At 47.8% G+C, this 24,364-nt stretch overlaps 1 protein-coding gene across 6 annotated transcripts in view; it reads right to left on the bottom strand.

The window, feature by feature from the left end:
- CUX1 (cut like homeobox 1) overlaps nt 1-24,364 on the bottom strand; it is a 363,160-nt gene that overhangs the window by 50,277 nt on the left and 288,519 nt on the right. For 3 of the 6 annotated variants that reach the window (XM_036278816.1, XM_036278814.1, XM_036278815.1), the window contains exons 15-20: nt 23,583-24,251; nt 22,407-22,472; nt 21,026-21,127; nt 18,116-18,945; nt 16,400-16,565; nt 15,815-15,871 (exon numbers count right to left, since the gene is read on the bottom strand). The exons of the other annotated variants lie outside the window; for them this stretch is intronic. In XM_036278816.1, coding sequence (XP_036134709.1) covers nt 15,815-15,871; nt 16,400-16,565; nt 18,116-18,945; nt 21,026-21,127; nt 22,407-22,472; nt 23,583-24,251 — 1,890 coding nt within the window. The remainder of the gene's footprint in view (nt 1-15,814; nt 15,872-16,399; nt 16,566-18,115; nt 18,946-21,025; nt 21,128-22,406; nt 22,473-23,582; nt 24,252-24,364) is intronic. 6 annotated transcript variants of the gene reach the window in all.

The following is a 24,364-nucleotide window of genomic DNA, read 5'->3' as shown; positions in this document are numbered from 1 at the left end:
AGGGAGGGAGAAACATCGATATGAGAGAGAAATCGATTGACTGCCTCTAGCATGACCTGACCAGGGCTGGGGTCGAACCGCAACCATGTACATGCCCTTAACTGGAACTGAACCCGCAACTCTTTGGTCCTTGGGCTGACTCTCTAACTGCTGAGCTAAACCAGCTATGGCCCATTTCCCTCTTTTGAAAGACATAAGCTATTGTGCCCAGAGTCACACAGTCAGGAACTAGTCAGATGTTCTGTATCCTAAGCAGACTATCTGTATAGTTGGGTGGTGCCACACCTGTGTGGCCATTAGTGGCGGAGCCACTTGACATTGTTTCTCTACACTCCACATATCAATGTGGAAAACAATGGTGAGCCACAAAAAGCCAACCCACTACTGGGATGAGGGAGGGGAAACAAAACACATTTAGTACCATGTATGAATGTGGCAGAAATAGAAACCCTGCACTCCAGGTGAGGAAACTGAGGTTCAGAGAGGCTATGGGACTTGGTCCAGGTCCAATGGATGGAATAAGGATTGAACTGGATCAGGAGTGGAAAACCTCCATGTTTCTATCCAGCCTCTGTCTGCCAATCACTGCAGTATCATGACAGCCTGCCTGCCTTCTCTTCATTCCCTCACTCACTCTCTCAAACATTTTTAAAGCACCTACTGTGTCATGCATTCTGCTAGGCAGTGAAGAGAAATTAGACACAAATCTTGCTTTCAAAGAGTCTGCAGCCTGCAGCATTGAAACAATTGAAAATGGATAATTTGCATATTTGAAAAGCCCAGCTAATGGTCTATCTATCCAATTTTGATAGCAATTGTAAGGTGCTACATTTAAAAAGTGATCTTTGTAGATTCATTTTTTGCAAGGCTTCGATTCTTGCCTAAGAGTCGCTTGGTTAGTAAGATACAGAAAGCAGAGACAGTGACTCAAAGCCCTCTGAAAATACACAAGCCATTCAGGAACTATAAAAGGATTATGAAAAATATTATATTCCAAAAACAGCAGGCAAATAACAGCTGCCTTAAGTTTTCAATAGAAGCCCACTGAAAATGCACACCCACCATAATTTTCAGAGGCAAATCTCTGCAGTTTATCCGATCCACTGTTTAAATTTCCATACCCAGCCCTCTATCTGCAGTAATAATAACCCAAATTCCATTTAGTGTTCATTTGAGCAGTCAGGATAAAGTCATTTCTTATTATCTCCCCACTGTGTAAAAAACAGCTTGAAGGTAGGAAGTCAGCAAGCATTTTCACCAAAAAGTAATTATTGTAAGTGACATTTTTACTGCTGGCGTGCCATAAGGCGAACTGTGCCTTCAGAAGGACAAGTTGTTGAAACAAAATGACAGGGTACTCTGTGACATTCTGACAAGAACCCAAACATTATTTAACTGGCGGCTGGTCTGATGCACCACTTTTCATTATGTCCATAGTTTAGGCTTTGAGTCTATGCCAAACCAGGAAATTCCAAGCGCCGATACAGACAGAAAAGTATGGAAAGATGGGAGAAAGGAGAAAGACTGGGGCCGGTGGGGGGGGGATGGCAAACAGAGCTGGGGAGCAGCATGGTCCAGACTGGTACATGTAAATGTGAATGAGGGAGGAAATCAAAGACAAGAGGAAAGGGAATGCAGGGAGAGGCAGAGAGAGAAAGATGGAGCCAGAAAGGACAGGAGTCTTGGCAGCTGCAAGTGGCATGATGGTATCAGGACATGCGGTAGGTTGTGGGGTGCACGGTGCTGGCATCCTCTGTCCAACAGGAGCCCTGGTGGCTTGGAAAGACCCTGCCCAGCTTGAGGGCCTTTCCAGCTGACAGTGCTGACAGCTTCAAAAGCCACACCAGGGTGACCACCAGGCTGGAATGCTTCCCAGCTGAGTTTCGATGCAGAGATTGTGATGGAGACACTAACCCTGTCTGGAATGCAGGGATTGATTGTATGCTCCTGTGTTCTTCTCTGAAGAGACCCACCTGAGGGCTTCTGGCCAAACAGTCTCTAGAAATGAGGTTCTCTGCTTCAAAGGTGGACAGCCACCTACTTTAGTCACAAGGTGGCCGGGCCTGTGCCACCCAGGGTTGTGAGACCCTCTCACTGACGAGCTCCGACATCTCTGAACATGAACCTTGCCTTGAAGCAGCGGCAGCACCGATGGGCTCCGTAGGGCCCCAAGCCCGCCTCTGGGGCTCACAGCAGATGTGGTCCCTTGAGGACCACCACCCTATTCATACAGTCACATATCTTTGTTAGACACAACCAATATAAAAAAGGAAGGTTTTTGCTTTTGAGTATGAGTGACATTTTGACTGATTAGCAGGAATTTGAGCCCCACCCACCGCAAAAAAAATCCCTGGATACTTTAATAGATGTCACAGACATGTAGGAGCTTTCCACACCCTCTCCAACCAGAGGGGAGAGAAACTGAAGTAATCTAACACACAGTAAGGTGTATCACAAGCACCCACAGTGCCATACTACAAAATAGCCTCCTTTCTCAGGGCCTGCGCCTGATGCCCTTGGGGAGAGAAGGGAGAGGATCCGGGGGATTGTGGGATCTCCTCAACCTGGGGGAAAGGTCCGTTTCCAAATGACATCAAGCATCAGCACACCTCCTTCCCTACACCCAGGCTGGTACCACCCCTTCTTGCTGCCCAGGGTTGGCAATACTCTTGGCCTTCAGCCAGCCTGGGCATTGCTGTAAATCACTAAAAATCTTAGCAAACCTACCAAATCACTTTTTTTCAATAGCAAAAAAGAGTAACCTGAGAAAAGTTAGGGGTGGGGCTGGAGGGAAGACATGAGGAGGAGCCAGAGGGGCTGGGGCTAGGTGGAACCCTCTGCTGTCCCAGGAAGGGCAGACACTGCTTCTAGTTTTTTCTATAAGCTCTAATGGAAGACTGATGACTTCTCTCCCCCATCCACCCTAGCCCCCTGCCAGAATGAGACAAAAGCCCCCGGCACACAGTAGGTGCTGGTGTGTGTGTGAACAACACATTTTAAAAAGTCTGCCTAAGGAATTCTTCTTTGGAAAAGATAATAATGCTGGAAAAAATGAAAGATAGCAGAAAAAGAGGAAGACCAAGTACGAGATGGATTGATTCCATAAAAGATGCCATGGTCATAAGTCTATAGGAACTGAGCAGGGCTGTTGAGGACAGGACACTGTGCCCATCACTCATCCACAGGGTCGCCAGGAGTCGGAGCCGGCTGAATGGCACATAACACACACAAGAGACTCTTATATTGACATAGAAGCCAAAATACTTTCTTAACAAAGAACACCTGTTTAATAAAAGCAAGGTTTCTATTTATTTATACATATTTAAAGCTTATCTCCCCAAACTTGACTTCTAAGCCACCTGAAGATAGGGCCTGTGCCTTTCATTCAAAAAGAAGACCCTCTAAGTACTAGGTGTCAAGGCACACTGGTGAGCCAGGTAGATATCACAAAGACCCCATGACGAGGGCTAGCACAGGGATGTACAGGGCGTAGTGGGTACTCACAGCACTGTGACACCAAAGAGTGAGGCTGGGGCTGGGCATGGAGCTGTGCCAAGGGCTGAGGTGGGGGGAAGAAGAGTGGGGGACTGATCACACACCAAGAAGGTGGGACGTCAGCCTAGGGGAGGGGCTGCAGTAGGGGAGTGCCCTAGCTGGACATGTGATCTGGAAACACGGTTTTGGCTACAGTGCTGTAGATAAAAAAATGATCTGTGGCTTGAGCCAAGGTTGGGGGCTGTGCCAATTGAAAAAAGAAAAATCTGACAGGTGTTTAGGAAATAAACAGTGTGTGTGTATTTAGGAGGGGAGTAGTGTAAGAGGAAGAAAAAAATCAAGGTGGGCTGCCAAATTTCCAGCTTAGGGGACCATGGGGACAGGGGAGCTGGCACTGAGACAGGGAAAACCAGAGGGAGAGCCGTTCTGGGGAGAAAGGCTAGCTCAGATTTGGGTTTATTTCATTGGAAGGGTGATGAATAACATGGGTCTGGCAGAAGGTCTGGTGATGGAGATGGGAACACCAAGAGAGGACCCAGGACCATCTGTCCTTGTCTGGTCACCTTGGCCTGGTGTGCAGGGGTGCAGGAGATGCTGCTGACTTGCTGCGAAGTCACTCAGACCTACAGATACTTGGCAACCCTCATCACAAACCATCTTGTGCCACTGGTGCTTCCCTCACTCTTAGGATTATTTTTCACTTTGTTTTCTCCCCAAACTGGGTAAGCACACTGGAGAAAACTGATCTAGGCAAATCTGCGCTGACTTGAGATGCAGCTAGGGGAAGCTGCCAATGATGGTGTCCTGTGGCTATGCCCCAGGTCTGAGCTGAGTGAGAGCTCACCCGTGGGGTGGGGCACTGCAAGGGATTCAGGGTGTAAATGTGCCCCCTCAGGCTTCAATATTTTTCTTATGTATCTTTTATAGGCTCTTTCGGAAACAGGCATGTCAAAAGGAGAGCTTGGGAAAGTTCAAAGTTAATTCACCTTTTGCAGTAATCTCAGTCTGGCAAGGCCACAGAAGTGACAGAGGTGGCCCTGCCTTAGGAGCACCGTGCTCACCCTGTTCCTAGCTCTTCTGCAGATCCATGCTGATTTAGAAATAATACTTTCAAATTACTTTCAATAACCTTATTACCGAACCAGCTGTGTGTATGAACACTTATCAAGTCGTCCCTGTGCACTAAGAGAAAATGTACGTCATACAAACAGTCTAAATATATATTACTGAGATGGGAAAAAACAAATCCTCTAGTTAAATTGCTTTGCTGTAATCAAAGATTAATCACTACATGAGTGTGTGTGCGCATGCGCGAGTCCGTGTACATGTGTCCCCTCTTTTTCTTTAGAGTTCCTTTCTGGCTTTGGGCAAACCTGCCCATCCTTCACCAATAGTTACATTCTCTGGCAGGCAGTTAGTACCGCCATTCTAGTAGCAGAATTAATTTTCCCAGGTTTCTAAGATTCGGAGGAGCTAAGAAGTGGTTTTCTTTCTGAGCCTGCCAGGCCTGCCATTCAGAAACTCTCAAACACACAGCAATGGCAGGCTTCGAAGTGTCCATCTGTGCAGAGGCTCCGGCGCTGGCCCCGTGAGCAGCCTGTCCCCTCAGTAACACTGCCAGGCAGCCTGGCATGTGGATGATGATGCCTGGGCTGTGATGGAATGTTCCTTAGAGAATCCATGGCTGACTACAGCCATTGAACACACTGGTGTGGTGGGCTGCTTCCCAACAATAGGCAGGTAAGTGAACTGATCTGGCCCCACATGGGCCCAGGTTGTGCAGAGCAGAACCAAGTGACGTTCTGTCATCTGCGATGGTATTAGAAAAGCGATTAAGGTACATTACTTTACACATCCTCCCAATCTCTCCATACTGCTTTACTTAATTTGTGATGAAATTGTTGAGAAAGGGTACTTAATGTAGGACAGTCAGTAAAAGTAATTTATCATCTTCCCGCTTCAGTGCTCATGTTATCAGCGAACTCATTTTCTGCATTCATCATGCAATCAGCCTATTATTTGCATATTAATCAGGCAGTGGACCATGAAAGAACTGCATCCCAGCCAAATGCTGCACTATCTCGGGAGAAACACTCAGTAATTATCATACATCAGTGTTATGATGTGGTAATTGATTATAACATCTTTCTGCTGCCCCTGGGGAGCCCCTCTGCTAACCCAGCTCCAGGCACTCTGGACAGAGTGTTCTTTTCCTCCCCAAATCAGAGGAACCACTGCTGTTCTCTGAGTGCTATTTCTGAGGTATTTAAATCATGTGGAACAAAAGTGAGGGTCTAGCCAGAGGAAGACGTGTCCCTCTGGACTCTGAGTGGCCTCTCTCCTCAGCCCATTGGTTTTGGAGGTGCTTCTCCGGCTTCTGAGAAAGTTCTCGTATCGAATGAAACACTACACCTTCAGTCTCTCCTTATTGTGAAGTTGGTACAAAGGCAGTTTGGCTGCTTTATTTAGGTGCCAAATGACAGACTAATTTTGGTCCTCTGGTAAAGGACAAACGCAACATCTGCCAATTCAGACTCCGGCTCTATTTAGGAATCCCGTTCCAAAGGGAAGAACGAAACAAAATCAAGATGAAGTTGGCGAGGGAGCCTCCTGACTGCTCCCATCTATCCAGGGCCCCCATCACTCCTTGTGGGGAATCGAAGTGTGGTCCAAGGGCCAGTCTGTATGGGGTTGAGGCTGGGATCTTGGGTTGGCTTAGGGCCACAGGCAAGGAGAGGACATGACAGCTAAAGGGCAGGGTCATCCTTTAGCAGAGGAAGGACCTCAGTGCACTGTGTGTTTTCCTTGGATTTAGATGGGAAGGGGTTTCAAAGCAGCATGGATCTGCCTCACAGGTTACGTGAATTAAACCTTTCTGTTGGGAAACCTGATAATCTGACTCTGCCACTAGCTTGTTGCTGGGTTCTCTTCCCTCTGCCTAGGCTCCCCAGAAGAAATACCAGGATGCATCCAGGGTTACCGAGGTATCTGATTTTCTATTCATTGGTTTTGTCATAGATTTGACTTTTGATATTTGTGCACTTATAATTTAAACCCAATTTTGTTTCTTGTTTTGCAACACGGCCTTGACTTCTCTCTGAGTGTAGTTCCAAGGACCAACCAGTCACTCATTGTGAGGGGATCAAGTCCACAGGGCTGAGTGACAACCTGCCTGTGGCATCTTCGTGGCAGCGAGGCTGCTGGTCTCAGGCTCACACGTGCTTCTTCCACCTCCTCCTTGACTGCGGGCAAATGCCCCTTGTCCTTGAGCCTTGGTTTTCTCAATACTGAAGATGGGGGAAATCATGTCCACTCACTGAGTAAGGATTAAAGGTATTAGCACTTGTGGGGCACAGAAATGATGCAAATATGCCAGTTTCCTTATTTTATTCCAACCACCTTTTAAAAATGACCTGAGGACTTTTAGGTATTTAAACTTATTTTTTAAAAATCCTCACCTTGAGGATATTTCTCCTTGATCGGAATTGAACCTGTGACTCTTTGGTCTGTGGGCCGACGCGCTAACCACTGGGCAAAACTGGCCAGGGCTTTAATGTTTTTATTGATTTTTTAGAGAGAGAAGAAGGGAGAGATAGAAACATTGATGTGAGAGAGAAACATTGATTGGCTGCCTCCTGCATGCCCCCTACTGGGAATCAAGCCCGAAACCCAGGCATGTGCCCTGAGCAGGAATTGAACTGGGACCTCTCAGTCCATGGGATGATGCTCAATCCATTGAGCCACACCAGCCGAGCTAAGCATTTAAGCTTCTTCATCCTTCCCTAGAACCAAATCATTGAAAACCAAAGTCCTCATTTGCTCCTATGACCTGTTTTTCCCTCTTGTACTAAATGCCCAATGTACTGTAAATTCGGCTTTCCAAAGAAAGTCTACAAGGTAGAGAAAGGAGACGTGTCTAGAGGCCTGTGATCAGGGACTGCTGGGACCTCCTCCAAAAGGGCAGTTAGGGTGTGCCAGCACGGAAGGTCCAGGCAAAGCAACGGAGAGAACTTGATCGAGAAGGTGCTGCCACTCACCCATGCTGAGAGTCATCCCTGCATCCAGACAAGAAGGCCTGGTTCTGCCCAAATGGCCTGAGTGGCGGCCTGCGGTCTTACTCTTTTTTTGTTTTTGTAAATCCTCATCTGAGGATATTTTTCCATTGATGCTTATTTACTTGTTTAAGAAAGGCAGACTGCCACGTGCAGCACCTCATTTGGACGTGTCTGGAGTCTTGGAAGCTTGACTACCCTACGTTTTCCTACAGAAGGACCTTGAGAGCTTGTTTGGAGGTTCTAGCAGGGGAGCACAGCTACTCGTATACCCTTGACTGAAGACTGGTCCTCTCCTCTGGGGGAAGGTTGTCCTCTTTGACTGAGCATGCAGCTTTGGGAGGGATGCACATGAATCGGTGAGGGAGGAGGGAGACATCCACCTAGTCGGCCAGATCAGCCCAACCAACCCTGGGATCAATGGGGTGATAGATGTCACAGCTAGATCACCCTCACATCCTTATTTTTTTAATTAATTAATTTTTTTGGTTAATCCTCATCCAAGGATATTTTTCCATTGATTTTTAGATAGAGTAGAAGGGAGGAGGGAGGGAGGGAGAGGGAGAGGGAAAGAGAGAGGGAAAGAGAGAGGGAGAGAGAGACATCGATGTGAGAGAGACACATTGATTGGTTGCCTCCTCTATGACCTGGTCTGGGGCCTGGGATTGAACCTGCGACCCAGGTATATGCCCTTGACCAGTAAATGAACCCGAGACCCTTTGGTCTGTGGGCTGATGCTATATAACCACTGAGCAAAACCAGCCAGGGTGTGCAGTCTTACTTTTAAAGCTCAAGATTTTGGGCCAACTTTAAGGGATGGCAGATGGAGGAACAACGTCCAAAGATAAATGGCACTTCAGAGAAGCCAAGAATCAAATAGCGGCACATCAGTCGTCCTTCAGTGGACCCTGGGTGCTGGCCGCTACCCAGCAATGTTTGGTCTTGATAACCTGCATCCAAGGAATGAGTGGCTGGACTTCTTTTTTGTTTCAAAGTCAGAGGCCTGACATTTCATGTGCGCAGATATATTCCCCAGTTCTCTGTGCACACAAAATGGTAGTGGTTGCAGCGGCAGCTGCTGTTCTGGAGGCTTCTAGACACAAACTCATTTAAACCTCCCGACAGTCTTCAACATAGGTACTTTTTCCTATTTTACAGAAGCAGCTGAGACCCAAAGAGGTCAAGTCACTTGCCTAAGGCCACACAGTCATCAGTGGCAGAGGCAGGATGAGCCCTCGGCGGCTTGCTCTGAGCCCGCTGTGTCATGCTGCTGCTCATGTGTGCTGGCTACTGCAAGACACTTTACATCTAAGTACCTCTCACTAGTAATTGGTTATGTAAAATATGGTATATCCAGATATGGGAATTCCCTACAGCTGTACGAAGAGGAAGAACTTCCTTACGTGCTGGCCTAGCAGAATCTCCGCTATGTACTGCTAGGTGAGAAAAGCAGAGCCTGAGCCCTGCGGGCACCCTTCTGCGTGGAAAAATGCCTACGTGCACGGGCTGTCTGCAGGAAACGGGGAACAGGATCACTTCTGGGGAGGGTGACTGAGGCTGGGGGATGAGGGAGGGTGACTTATTTTTTAAAAAGGTGTAAGACCTTTTAAATCTTGCATTTTGTAAACATGGTGTACTTTACATATTCAGAAAACCCTTCACAAATAATAGGAAAAAAACCGTCAAGTGAATTGTACTCTAACTCTTTCCTCTTTTTTTTTGGAGAGAAACAGTGACAAATCCCAGTCTTGGAGTAGAGAACTCTGGGGGCTGACTTATGTTAGAGCAGCCTTTCCCAGGGGCTGTGATGACGAGATGAAACACTGAGTAGCCATCTTGCTCAGGAGCTGGCTGCCTGGAGATGCCTGTGTGGGGTCTGCAGGTACAGTGTGCTCTAGGTGAGGACAGGCTGGATTGGGGTAGGCTCAGCTTATTCTACCCGTGTTACAGGTGTGAAAGGGCCTTCACACTCCCTCTGCCCTCCTGTGTTAATATTGTAGGGCAGCTGTTTCAGGATCACGTGACCAGTCCCCACCGTGAATCCTACAAATGCTAGGAATGGCTGGGAGAGCTGACAAAGCAGCATCAGCACACAGGGAATACAGGGGGGTCATCCTGTCCAATCACCTTTCAAAGGCACTGTGAGGAGCATATCCTCCTCTCCTGCATCTTGCAGGTTGGGTAGGGACCGCCCAACCACACAGCCTGCCTCTCGTCTCTCTCAAAGGGTTAGCTGTAGCACAACCAAATCCCTTTTTACCTTAGCTTAGCCAACATAAGGCCAAATTGTTTAAAAGGCACTGGTTAGAAATAAATATGCAAAGTATAGTTTCTTGACCATCTTGGCAGGCCAGGGGAGACGCCTCACTGGTGGTAGAGCAAGATACCACACTGCACCCAAGGTGAGAAAGGACCCTCCTAGACTCTGGGGCGATGTGCCCTACCCCCTGCCTCGGGGTCCCTGGCCTCCCTGGCTGGCTCTGGGGACCCACTCTTCCTGACTCACAGACTCCTCATCCCTCCCTCCATTTGAACAAGGTCTTTCTCCACATGGGGCTGAAGAACCCACCCTCTGGGCTTTGGGCCATCATAGCCCACTGACTAATATGTGTCTTTCCCCATGTGGCATCTTTATTTCTCTACGAAGGTTTTCTGAGCCTCACAGGCCCTAGGTGATTTCTCCTTGAACTGCCCGGCTTGCCTGGGGCATATTCAGCAGCTGTTGGCACCATCTCAGTGTGCCAGGCAGTCATGCTGCTGCTTGTGGAGTCTTGAGACCCTTGCCTGCCCCCACCATGATCAAGTAGAGGAAACTCTTTCCCTGGACACAAATCTGGCTACTGGTGGTCCACCTGCTAAGTTCTTAGGCAAGAGGTTTCACCTTTAAACTCCAAACCCCCTCTTCACTCTCTAGTTTCTGTATTTTCTTCTCTTCAGAATAGGACTGGTGAGAACCCCGAGGGGCCGTGTCACCAGTTACTGGCCAAAGCTCACCTCTCAAGAAGGAGCTGCCCAAAGGGGAATGGAATGCTTTGGAGTGAGCCAATTCCACCACAGGGCCAGGTCAGAGGTTACCTTGAAAGAGCAAGGGCCTTCCCTTCTATCCCACCGTGTAGACTATTCTTCTCATTATACAAGCCTTAAGACAGCAATAGAAACAGTATTCTTCATAAAGAAAAGACAAAATTCATCCACAATCCTCTTTCCTACTGTCACTTTAAAAGAATAACAAAAGGTCTCTGAATTAGGGGCTTATAATGTCTTCAACTTTTTCAAAAGTTCCCTTGTTGATGAATTTTTGCATCTGCAGAGCTCTCCACCTAGAATGTTCTCCTCCCTGACTCCTTTACCCTTCGTGGCCCACCCCCTCTGTAGGGCTCCCTTAGCACGTAGGGGCCTACCCATACACCTGCAGCTACGCATACCAGATGACAGACAATAGGAAGGTAGGTTGTGTCTGGATCCAGAAACCTGTCCTTTCTGACTTCAGAGTAGAAAATTCCTTATGGCACTCTTGATTTAAAAAAAAAAAAAAATCCTAATGCAGGTTACAACCAAGAAAGAAAGAAATGAATGGGGCACTTAGTTCTCCTGGCCACCATATTTAGTAGGTGCAGAAGGCTGAACCCCTGACCACATGATGAGCAGGGGCCACCTGTATAGGGAGGGGCACTTTCTAGTTCACACACACTTCACACTTTCTCGAATTCTGTTCTGTTTTTGTTTTGTTGTCTATGGCTATGTATAAGTCACTTATAGTCAAACCTTTTCAGTTATTCAAAATAAGCAAGGGTTAGAATAATTCATTTTGGAGAAGACCACCAGTTACTTTCATTGATTTATTTTGATAAAAGAGAAGAGAAAGAAATCAAATCAAATCTAGTCTAAGGCACGGAATGGGGTTCTGCCTGCTTTGGACAGTGCCATGGAATTTTTTTGGCGGGGGGAGGAGGAGCTAGCCCCCCTTTCCTATTAGCACATCCAAATGCCCCACCCTGATTCAGTTATTAAAACCGAGGAACTGATTGCTTATTCAAGGAAGCTGCATCAAAGCCTTCTGCTGAGTTCAAGGCACTAAAATCCTGGGCATATTTTCCTGGTCATCTCCTGGGCACAAAGCAAGACATGGTACATATTAAAAGAACACTAGCCTGTCTCTAACAAGGGGTAGTGGCCACTAAATCTCCTGACTGTGGAAGGCTGTGTACAGCACACAGCCCCGTGGTCATCATGTCAGGGAGGGGGCACACATGGGACCACCCACGTTAGAGACAGACTGCAGCAGCTGTCTTCTCAAGAGGCAACTGATATTCTGCTGATTGACAATAACAACACGGAGCCACAGAATTCTCCATGGGCAAAGAAACTTGGAACCCGCTGTTCCTGACTGACATGCTGGGAAAAAAGCCGGATATTTTGTGATTAATCTAAGGAGAATGGGCCATCCTTTTGCTTGTACAGCTTGCAATAATCCATCTGAAGCTGGGTAGATGCTTGTTAGCTACAGTACTGAAATACTCCCATATTAAAAAGTCACAAAGCTGAGTGCACTGGGCCACTCTTCTCTATCAGATTTCTGTATGTAATGACTAAGGTGGCAGCCAGGAAAAATCTGTTTCTTCCCTACCCTCCCTTTAGAGTTGTCTCTTGTCTTCTTTTTCCCTAGGGGCAAAACGATTAATCACACCAAGGAACTGTGAATATGAAATGAGCTTTAAGGAATAAAAAAGAAAAAAACCCAATGGTTTACTAAATCCTATCTATCCACGTACACACACACACACACACACACACACACACACACATCCCTATTATAGCTCAAGGCTTTCTTTCCTTTAAAAACACTGCTAACTGGTAAGCAGTAACTGCAGGCCACACTCAGAGAACACAGCCCTGCTAGGCCCCTCCCTCTTCTATATAAATGCTTCCTTCGCTTCCCCTGGGCATTGCTATTACTAAGCAGTGCTTGGGAAGCTGATGGATGATACCTGGGATGGAAGACAAGCAAAAGGGAGATTTAGAGAACCAATCCCCAGAAGACTAGCTGCACTTCTACCTTCAAATAAGTTTGCCATATTAGATCAGAGAGACCCTGTAAATAACCATCACTGCCCTTCCCACGACACTGGACATCGAGAATTTGAAAAAAAAAAACAACACAAAAATGTTTATAGAAAACTGGACTACCAGGAAATATATGAACAGGTAACATATCGGAAGCTCTGTCCTTTAAAAATTTGTTTTTAAAAGTTACTCATACGCTTGGCACAGAACTCTCTTGTGCTCCTTCCTCTTTAAGGCCCCAACAGCTTTTGAGAAAAAGCACAGGTCACTAGATGAAAATGCATCAACTTTCCTTAATGTCCGAGGCCATCACCCCAATGCTCAGATCATCAAAGGAACATTCAGAAATGGTTATAACCACCAAGAGGAAAAAAATGATGCAACTGAAACTTCAGTTTCATTTCTCTCTCCTTATGGTAAAACTGACCAGCAAGTTGACATACAAATCACTAAGGAAAACGGAGTCACTGAGGGGCAACAGAGTTGGGCAGAAAGAGGCAGACAAGAATTCTTTCGTGAGGAAAACAGATTCCAGTGTCAGCAGTTTGCTGTTTAGATGAGTGAGGCCATTCCACTCCTGGGGCACCTTATCACCATGGTAACGAAGCACAGAGCCCTGCATTAGGTTCACGCCATCTCGGTAACAAAACTATAGCTCTTACTGAAGGGCTATGAACAGAAGGCAAGTCTTCCAAAATCCTACACCTGGGAGGCTAAAATGACTTCCAGGCTAGTTTGGCAGCCTGGATTCCCACCAATATTCAGGTACAAACCAACCCAGGGCTGGAATTACCTTCCTGCAGCTGAGCTGCCTCAGTGTTGAGACCTCTTGGAGCCACCACCAAGGACAGAGCATCCTTCTGGGTCTGGGGGCCTCTTGGAAGGATTCCAAGGTAGCCATGGTGAGAACAGACTCAGAATCCTGGGGAAATCTAGGACCAGAGGCTTCACTCCCCTGCTTTTGGGTAGCAGTGCTGAAATGCTTTCTTAGAGACACTGTTTTTTTAAGCTGTCAAGGAGGATTCTGGGTCTGCTACAGTCCTTCATACGAATGATTTGCCATCATTATAATTCTGTTATTTGAATCTAAATTCCACATACTGAAAGGGACAGCTACTTTAATTTTTAGAAACACTCTTAAAGAATAACACTGATAGCAAAGACATTTCAAAGAAGGAAAACTACCAGCCACAATCTTGTCACCGTACGACAATCTTTCTTCCAATTTTGAAGCACTTTCTAGACTTTCTTGATCCAGAAAATTATTATTTTTTTAGCTACCATGATGATATTTAAAAGTCTGTATTTTCCTAGACTATAAGAAATATTTTTCCATATTTCTCCAGTCACCACAATTATTATTTGTATTTGATGGCTTCCCTAGTGCTGACTGACAATGGGCGTGCTGGGTATAAGCGACCTGCAATCCGTCCCCTGTCTTGCTGAGATAACTGGGGAGAGGCCTGTCTGCCATTTCTTTATAGAAACCACTGGAAAGTTCTATAGTGCTTACTTTTATCCAGAGGCTCACTGCCTCCCTGTTCCTCCCTCTTCCAATCTGCAGACTCCCCAAGAGTTTTATATCACTTTATTTTATAAAGTAATTTGATATCTTACAAACATCATTTACATTCCTCTTAGGAGCCCTGTGTTTTTCTTAGGTTGGAAATGTGACTGTTGTACGAATGTGCCGGCGCGGTAGCGATCACCTGCTATGCAATAAAAAGCAAAAAGCCAATCTTCCATTTGTTTGGACACAGAGAAGGTTTTGGCACTCATCATAACCGACTTGGAACTGCAGGAGATTTCCTGTTTTATTTAGGTACGAGGGGTTTCAATCTAAGGAAAGTTAATCACATTCTGCCAAGTTCAGTCCCGACTCTGATGGGGCAGCGAAAACTCTCGAGAGTTTAAGAGGAGGCCAACTCTCTGTTAGAGCAAGAGGCAAGGCTGATTTCCCATGCAGACGTCCGCAAAACTCAAGCACAAACAACTATATCCATTATTTCCTAGATGAATTTTGAATGTGAGCCAGTACAGCCTAAGTTCTCCGGTACTAGCTAATTAAATTGGCCAGCCCAGAAACGAAGGGAGAAGGAGGTCCACCTGATCCTTCTTCAGATGGACCTACAGCTTGGACAATATACAGCCTTCCAACCTCCATTTTGGTCAAAATCAGAATGGGACACCTGAAATAACAATCACAAAAAACCCAACTTTACTGCAACTGACGTGCTGTGGCTGCATCTGTGCGTGGGTTTGGCATCAGGCAGCGGTAGCGGCCGCTGCCGCCCAGCTGTTCCCTCACTACACATGTTTTCCCTCATAAAACTTCCAGCAGGCTGGCGGGCTTCAAGCTCCTCACTTAGCTTTGTTTGTGTTTTCAGTGAATCAATGGGATATGGAGAGTAATCAAGATGTTTAGAAAAATAAAGAAAGGAAAAAAGAGGAACAGCTCATGATGCTGGCTGTTCCTGAAAGCTGGGTGAAAAAAGCCCTACCAATGCGGGAGCCCAGGAAGGACACGGAAGGGGGTCTAAGAGCATGGGCACGTGGGCCAGTCGACTGGCTGCATCCAAGCGCTGCAGTTAGGGGGCCCCACAGCAGAGGTACCACAAGGACATCACAGCTCTCAGATGCTATCTCTGCCCGCACTGCAGGCCCTTCATCACCTGCTCCCCGGCTGGATCCCCAGCCTAAGGCCCACTCTGCTGTGTCCCTGGCTCTCCATCCAGTCACATACTGAACTGAGACTCCACCTCCTTCATTTCCCTCTTGCTTGAAGGCGGCCCAGTATCTCCAAAGGAACTCGACTGCCCCCTACCATGACCCCACTGGGAGAGCGATGCATGCCCATTCCTTGTGCCTTCCTGTTAATGGAAGCCCCAAGCACAGACTCTGTCTCTGACTTGAACTGCAGCCCCCCAGCCCCGAACACAAGGCTTCACGCCTAGAAGCTGACAAACTGATGAAGGAATGTAGTGAGGAGCAAGAAAACACTGCAGGTGCTCTGTACTCAGCTGCCGACCCTCTTGCTCCTCATCAGAAACTACAACTCTGAGGAAAGCAGTTTGCCAACAGCATACAGTGTTTTCAGCTCCCTGATCCAGAAAGAGAATGGAGTCTCCCCGCTCAAGACCAGAGGACAGGAAAACGTACATGGCAGGGAAATATTTCATACAAAACAGGAACCAGCTAGTTACCTGAGCTTACACAGCCCTGCTGCAGAGGATCTTGTAGTGACGTCACAGAATGGAGGACTAAACAAGAAAAAGAAATGCAATTAAATGGTGAAAAAGCCCAGCGGTGTTAAGCTTCCTAATGCACTGAGCACAGCAGAGGGGGGACAGTATAAGGTCCCAAAGGCCTTAGGGAGGGTTCCTCACTCCTTATGGGAGAGACCAGAATGCAGGGTCCACACAGGCAGGCAAAGTGCTGCTGGTAAAAGGCAGGACCCTGACTGAGGAACAGGAAGAAGCTGTCGCCCATATCTTTCACTTCTGTGCCTTTGGCTGATTGATTTTCTTTCCTGATTCCCTGATTTAGCTACTTGACTTTTACCTATATTTATGTATAAATAGCATTTTCTTAATTGGTAACTCATTTTCTGCTGCTTATAAAATTAGCTAGGCACAATCTTCTCTCTCTCCTAAAAATTGAAGTTAGTCCCATGGCAACAGGTGGTAGAGGAAGGGGGGTAGTTCTCTGTCTCCAGTGCCATGTGGTTGTCCGCCTCCCTGCAGAGATGCTCCTTCTCCCTCCCTGCAGCAGCCCAGGGCTGCCCTCACCTGGCCCCTGCTGCTGTCCTTGGACCGGCAGGACACCCTGGCCCAGCTCGCCGTTTAGCCAGAGCTGCATCCGGATGAAGGGTTCTCGGCCTTTCTGGGTCAGCTTGCTCCACGGCTTTGGCCGGGACAGCATGTCACTGACACTGCCCTGGGACAGGCCCAGCACCTGGAGTGGCAGACAAAGACAGTGCATCAGCGCCCAGGGCTGAGCTTGAGGCTGCAAAATATTTTAGTGACATGCACTAAACGCACGGGAAATGAGACAGAGACAGAGAACATGCAGGGAGTGCTTCTGGGTGGAGCAGAGAACTACTGCCTAGAGGATGGGGACAGCCTGGGGTGGGGGAATAAGCTTTTCAAGGTCACCGGTGGGCTGACGCCCTGGCGTGAGGAGCCATAGTTATAGTCACAGCTTTCAGCTCCCAGGGAGAGGCAGGCTGGGAAGGGAGGGGTGGGGTCTTGATCCTGCCAAGGCTGCAGGGTCGTTGTCTTGACAACCCAAGAGGAAACATTGAAACCATCTTGCTCTTTGCCTGGTGGCGCCAGGAAAGGCTGAGGTGCTGGAGCCAAGGACCCCTTTAGAGGCAGAAGCAGTGGATGCTGGCGGGATGTTGGAAGCCAGCCTCCTTTGCTGGTGCTGGGCCAAGTTGGCATTTAGAAAGATTCCCTGTCTTTGATCATATCCTGCTGTATGGTGAGGGCCCAGAGGTGAGCTGCTGGCAATGGGGGAGCCAGTCTGAGAGTAAAACTCACTGTAGACGATCGACAAGTTGCACATACATTCCCAAGTTTTCTTATGCTCACATATGGCCATACATATGTATGGGCACAAACACTCCCCACAGGACACAGATGCAGCCCAGGGATATTTAGGGGCTGCATCCGATCAGTCTTTTGAAAATTTCTCAAGTTCCAGAATAAACTACACTCATGGGCCAAACAAGTTCAACACTATTAAGTCTGCTAAATTTAAGGCATGAGCACAAATGTCTATTTAAATGTTCTCAAATGATATTTTTACAACACTGAACTAGAAATTTCAAGGGACTTTAAATTCCCATCTTCATTTCTATTCCCCCCATCACCTTTTGCAAAATCAGGACAAAGAGATCACAATTAGATATTGCAAGGATTCATAGCACCGTACCCTGCAAACACTGAACTGAAGGCAGGACAGTGTGGGGGGAGGCGTGGGTAGGTGGGCCCCTTGGAGGCCACTGCTAACCCAGCCACATGCCCCTCAGGGAGGCTGCCTTTTAGGAGAATGGAGCGCTGTGTTCTCTGCACGTTGGTTGTCTCTCTATGTAATCAGATCTTTTTATGGCCAAAACAGTCTGCAGAGGTGTCTCTGGGCAGCACTTGACAGCAGAGTCAGGACTTGAATTCAGTCACCTGCCAGTTTGGGGCATGTAGTTAGTTAACGTCCCTGAGCCTTGGTTTCCTTAGCTGTCAAATGGTAACTTCACTCTACCCCTCACAGTGTGACTGAGTGGTCTAAAGGAGTCCAGTAGGTGAGAGGGTCTAGCCCAGAACCTGGTCCTTACCAGGGATGCAGCAAATGGAACATTCACCAGTCAGCCATCCAGAAGTTTGGGAGTGGACAACCCATTATGCTCTTTGGTTAATTCAACGAGTGATGGCAATGTCCTCTAGATACTTAGTTCTAAGCAATGAAAAAAGATGGGAAAACACAAGCCCCCAAATTGAATCCCTTACCTTCTCTCCAAAGATTCTTTGACAAATTCCATTCTTGGCCAGCTTCTCTTTCACCTGCCGAGTGAGCTCGATGGTGTCTACCTCCTGGTACATGTAGATCTCATACTGCTCAGGGGTCAGTGGAGGGACAGAGGGCTTGGCGGGCTTGGACAGGGGCACAATCGGGGAGGAGGGCAGAGGGCTGTTCTGGGGCGTCTCACTGCGGCTGGCCCCGGTTAGGCTCAGCTCAGAGCTCTGGGAATAAGGTGACTCTGCACTGGGCCACTCTTTCCAGTACTCAGAGGAGGAGGGTCCCTGGAGCTGGCTGCGCTCAGCCCGTGCCTGGCTGTTGCTGCCTTTTTCTTTCCCGCTGCCGGCTTCTTCGACCTTAGTTTCCTCGGCAGGAGCGTTGCTCTTTCTCTCCGGCTGCACAGTGCTCCACCAGTGGTCCTTCCACCCGCTGCTGCGACCCAGCTCGTTTTTCACGTGTCGCAGGACGCCCTGTGCTGAGTCGGTTGCTCCCTGGAGGTCCAGTCCAGACGTGTCCTGGGACTCCTTTTTGAGGGCCGGGGGGTTAGGCAGAGCAGAGGTGCTGGAATCAGAGGCGGAAGGGGGCTTCTTTAAGGAGATGGCTAGAGGAGAGTAGCTGGACACCGAGGACATGGGAGAGGTGGATATCAACTTGGGGGTCAGGATGGCAATGTCAGTCTGTGACAGTGGAGTTTGCTTTAAGGCGGGGTCGAGGGCAGCTTGCTGGGCTTCCATTTCTCGGCGGGCTTGCTGCAGGATGGAGCGGATGGCGTCGTCGGAGTTCCCACTGCCAGATGTGGAAGAAGGCTGGGCGGGCTCTGCTGCACGAAGCAAACACAGAGGTTAGACGGTGGCTAAACCACCACTTTTGGTGGGAAATATGCTTCTTTCACTACACTTCTTCCTAACTTGACCTACCATAAAATGCGGATTATTTGGGAGAACTGCACAGCTCTATTTGCCCAACATTGCCCTATCAGTGAGACACTCATGCATCTTGGCTGAGCAGTGATAAAAGGACTCACATTACTGCTCTGTCCCCACCCACATGCCTCTATTACCAACCAAAAGGATTTATTATCACAGAGTGTGATAAGAGGGAGGGTGTATGTAAATGCTTAGGGTACATCCTGGACTTTCTTTCCCTGATGATTTAAAAACAATACTCTTGTGTGCTGTATTCCAAAATTCTAGTGGTTTTGTCAAACTTTAGAAATGTAATTTCTGTTAACAATAGTGATGCGAGACCAGAGTCTCCTGGTGTAAGTGACCGTGTTTGAGTTAGCCCAGATTCTCTTCTGGGTGGGGGACTGTCGTGTGGCCAGCAACTCTGAGCCCCACAATGAGGGGCAATGGGCAGGACTCAGGGGGAGTCACAAGGCATCGCTGGGCCTCAGGATTTCCATCTGTGAACTTGGGATGGGTAACAGACTAGATCACTGAGTAACTAGGGCTGTGCACCAGAAACACCTGCTGGGCTTGTTAAGATGCACATGCCACAGGTCACAGCTCTGAAGTATCTGATTGAAAAGCAAGTATGGGGCTGGACCAGCATCTGCATTTTCAACCAGCTCCCAGATAACTGTGAAGGGAGACCCTGGTTGAGAGGTGCTAGGCTGAACACGCCCCCTAGCTGGGCCAACTCTGTAATGTGTCTTCATATCTAGGGGAGGAAATTGTACAAGCTAGCTCTTTTCCTTTAAATGAGGCTGCAAAATGCCTCAAACAACAGTTACAATCATTAATGTCTCTTGAGGACTGGACCCTACTGGTTAACAGAAGGCCTTCCCTTTTCCAACTCACATGAACCTCACAGCATCCTCGGGATACAGGCAGTACCACCACTTCTGCAGAAGGGAAGGTGGTACATCTCAAGGTGGGCTTTTTAAAAAAAATCCTCACTCGAGGATATTTTTGCATTTATCCTCAGATAGAGCAGGAGGGTGGAAGAGAGGGAGGGAGGGAGAGAAGAAGGAAGAGAGAGAAACATCGACGTGAGAGAGACACATCGAGTGGTTGCCACCCACACGGCCCCAACCGGGGCCGGGGACAAACTGCAACTGAGGTACATGCCCCCACTGGGAACCGAACCCAGGACTCTCTGGTCCGCGGGCCGACACTCTAACCACTGAACCAAACCGGCCAGGATGGCTTTTCCACTCTCAATTTGGGGATCTCTCCTACGCTGCCAGGGGTGCTCTGCCAAGCTTTCTGTTTGTGCAGCCACCCAGAGGAGCACTGGCTTAAACCTCAACTCTGGCCTTGAGGGTAAGAACCACACCAAACTGAAAGCTCCGTCCATTGTCAGGCCGATCCCACAAGGAGTCGTTTCCTACCGCTCGGGGATCTCTGGAAGGAGGCAGATGAAAACACAGGGGAAAGTGCTGAGACAAGAGTTGAGAGATCAGGGTTTCCATCCAGGGTATATCAGTTAATCAGTTTGGGCAAATTATTCTAACTTTCAGCATATTAATCAGGAATAATAGGATAATAAAATCTATATTCCAGGGTTGTTTTAAGGAACTAGTTTGAAGACCTAGTTTAAAGAAGGTAAAAATGCCCAGCCCAGGCCTGCTTCCCAGAAGGGAGCGTTGAGCTCACTCACTGAACAAGCAATGAAGGAGTAGGCAGCCTGGGGACAAGACCCAATAACCAAGGGAGACCCCACATGACCCTCGCAGCATCCTTGGGGTGCTGTGGTGGTCCATCCTCAGCTGCCAGGGCTGCTCAAAGTCAGCAAAATAGGTATCACAGAGACCTACCACTCTGCGCTTGCTTAAATGCTTGAAAACACACATTCTATTTTTTTAAATGAAAAGTTAACTACCACTGACCAGAATGTCCCACAACACTATTCTAATTAAATTTGGAAAATAGTAGACAAAGAGGTGGAATCCGTACCAGTCTTTTGCACTTGCAGCTCCCTTTTGGCTTGTTCCAGGATGGACTTGATTGCTTCATCGGACCCGGTCTCTGAGGCTCGGATCCGGGTGGTGATGTTACCTGCAAGGAGAAGCCACACCAATGACATCTAACCCACACCTGGAACAAAAACCAGTGCTGCATAAAGATGTCATTCTGATAAATAGATCTCACAGGAGTTGAGGCCGGTGATGGAAAGGAGGCAGGTGTCGCCTCCCATTTACCTGTACCTGCTGCGTTTGCAACTTCACAGCGGTACCGTGACCCCGTGCAGGAAGGGCTTCCTGCTGAATCTACCTGGCGTTAAGTGTTACTTGGCCAGTGGGACAAGTTCTCACATTTACCCAAGCTGGACACCCACGGGTTGGGACCAGAGAGAGCAAATCATTTAATCTGGTATAAAAAAAGATGAAGGATTAAAAGGCAATGGTTTTCATGAGTCATTTAAAAGCAATTCCAACAACTGCTTTGGCATGGGGCTATGTTCAAGGTTCTGCATGTGAAAGGGTAAAGGGTTGAGGCTGATTACCTATCAATCATTTGAATGTACAAGGTGAAGAGGCTGAAGGCTTAACTTAAATTTTTGGATCTATGATCACATACTGTCTTTTAAAAAAGTATGAATGAGGAGAGGAACCTACAGAAATCCCTCAAAGACAAGAATTCAGTCTTTTGGTCACATAGTGATGCTTTGCAGAGTAGCCACAAGTACAGATGCACTGAAGCTACTATGGCCCGGGGGCTGGCCCCAGTTCTTTCTGGAAACTGTCCATGTTTTAATTTTTCACTACCTTACTAAACATAAACCACACCACACCACACCATTTAAAACCCAGCATGCCACTGGGATCAAGCCCCATTAAAGATGCAACTCCAAGGAGTGCAGTGGGGCTGGCTTGCCAGGGCCCACAGGAAAACTGATTATGACTGGAATATGTCCACTCCGTAGCACCTTTAACATATTTCATAGTTAAAAGAGAGTACAAGGAAGCAGCAGTATCTCATTTCACTTAGTCACCTGACTTTTCTCAGAGCAACAACTGTTATTCTTTCACCTGCTTCTGAGAAAATGGGAAAGGCATAATTTGACTCTAAAGAGGGACGGGATTCTTATTTGGGGACTAATGCTTAGTGGTGGAGCCCGCTTCTCACCTCTTCTGCACTCAGTACAGTGCAAGCAGCTCAGGAGGAAGGGGCTTGTGTATTTGAACCCGTGCTTTGTTTTATACTTACTAGCTCTGTTTTTCCATCAGGTTCCAGGCCAGAATCACACTGCACAGTTTTAACCCAAATATACAGCTAAGGACATGCTGCTTCCTAGGTTACTAACTGCAAAGAAAAACACCTGCCTGCAACATACCTTCAGACCCATTTCTTCGTTTCGGTACTTCCTGAAATAGTCTGTTCAGGCTCTGGCCTGGATTCTCTGTTGAAAAACAAGTGTGGTAAGAACAAAACAATCAGGGGGATGGTGGTGTTGACGATATGGGCTGCGTGACATGAAATCTGAGCCACCTGTCACTACTGAGAGGGCTCAGGGCTTCCTGTGCCAACTCGGGAGCTACTAGAAACTTCTGAGAGGCCCTTCCCTGGCTGACTGGCCTCAGAGGCCAAGGCTCTGCTGCAAAAGGAGATCAGATGGACCTCAGGCCTGCGGCACCAATGCCATCAGGGGCAAACGGAGGGAGCACTGCCGCCAAGCAAATCGCCCACCAGCCCCCGGGACAAAGCTCACATTAATCATCCAAAGACAGTCCATTTCAGTTAACATCGCCACTGATGTGCGTTGTGCAAAGTGATACTGTTTGAATGTCTCCCTTCTGTTTGTTTTGAGCCTAAATTTCAAGGTTTTTCAAATGCATCTAAGATTACCTCTATCACTCTTGATTTAGCAGAATGATCCCCTGTTGTTAGAGAGAGAAGGAATTCTTTCAATTAGGGACCAGAATGACTTTTTATTTTTATGGAGGGTGGGTAGTAAGGGTGTTTTAATGAAACTTTCATGTGTTTAACTCATGGCAGGCGTGTTTTGCTTATAATAAATCACTAACAGAACATAAACACTGGGAGAGAGCTGACCACAGGACACACTCTTTTCTGTGCGGTGGGAAGAACATGTGGTTGATACACCCTCCCCATGGAACCAGCTCTGTGTGAGGACTGAGCCGGGCTGCTGCTGCTGCTCTAGGGCTACATGGTACCCAAGGACTCCTCCTCATGTGAGGCCAGCAACCAAGGCCAATTGGACCACTGGACACTAAACACATAAGGATGCTGCATGTAATGTAATTCCCCTGATTCAACACACAGTACTGAAATACTGAGTTTACTACAGCGAGGTCCTGAACGGATTTCAGAGGCCAGATCTCCCAAATCTAACAGCTTTGCTCATGCCAGTCGACCCTTGAACTCTGGAAATGGTAGAACTGAAGAGAGTTTTACCTGATGTGATGCACAAATGTTTCATCACACACAGACATGCACACACCACTGTGACAGGCTCACACGCTGGCGCCAACCCTTGAAAGTCTCTCACCTCTTTGTCTGCCTTGGATGCTACGAAGAGCCAAGATGTTCTGCTCATCCGAGAGGAACTGCTTCATCTTGTGAAAAGGCTCCTTGCCGCGAACAGTCAGTTTATTCCATGGCTTGGGCCGGGCCAGAATCTCGCTCACAGACCCTTGAGACAGTCCCAAGACATAATGTCCGAAAATGCGCTGTCCGATATTGTGCTTGATCAACTGCTCTTTCACCTGCCGGGCGATTTCTGCAGTGTCTATCTCCTCGCCCTCGGAGACACTCCCAGCACTTTCTGACTGGCTGGGAGACGGGGCCATGCCATTTACATCTGGGCTTTGTTGTAATGGACTTTGGGAAGATATGGAGTTTGTGCTGTATGGACCTGTTGAAAAAATCATGCTTGTGCTTCCTGCTTCCTGCATGGCCTTGGAGTAGAAGGACTGCATTAGCTGTCGTTGGAGGAGAGAGTTTAGTGCAAATTTTCCCGTAGAAGCCAGGGGTAGGCTGGGGCTTGCCAGGGATGAGCTGAAAAAGTCTTGAGTTAACCCCGCTGGTGAGAACTGGTGTGTACCATTAGTATTGGAAGCCTGCTCCCCCGTGTTGCGGGGCAACTGAGGAGGGGGCGCCGGCAAAGGTCCAGGACGCCGACTCTCAGGCTGGTCTTTCCCTTTTCTCCTGGCTGACCCTACAAGGAAGGGCAAACATAATGCATTATGGGGGATTCAAAAGGGAAAAAAAACCAAGACCAAAATGCAGTTTGCCCCACAAAAGGGAAAAAAAGTGCAGATTTTACAAGGG

The sequence above is a fragment of the Molossus molossus genome, unplaced genomic scaffold, assembly GCF_014108415.1.
Source record: "Molossus molossus isolate mMolMol1 unplaced genomic scaffold, mMolMol1.p scaffold_m16_p_3, whole genome shotgun sequence".
NCBI classification, from domain to species: domain Eukaryota; kingdom Metazoa; phylum Chordata; class Mammalia; order Chiroptera; family Molossidae; genus Molossus; species Molossus molossus.
This window is presented reverse-complemented; position numbering and strand designations above follow the sequence as displayed.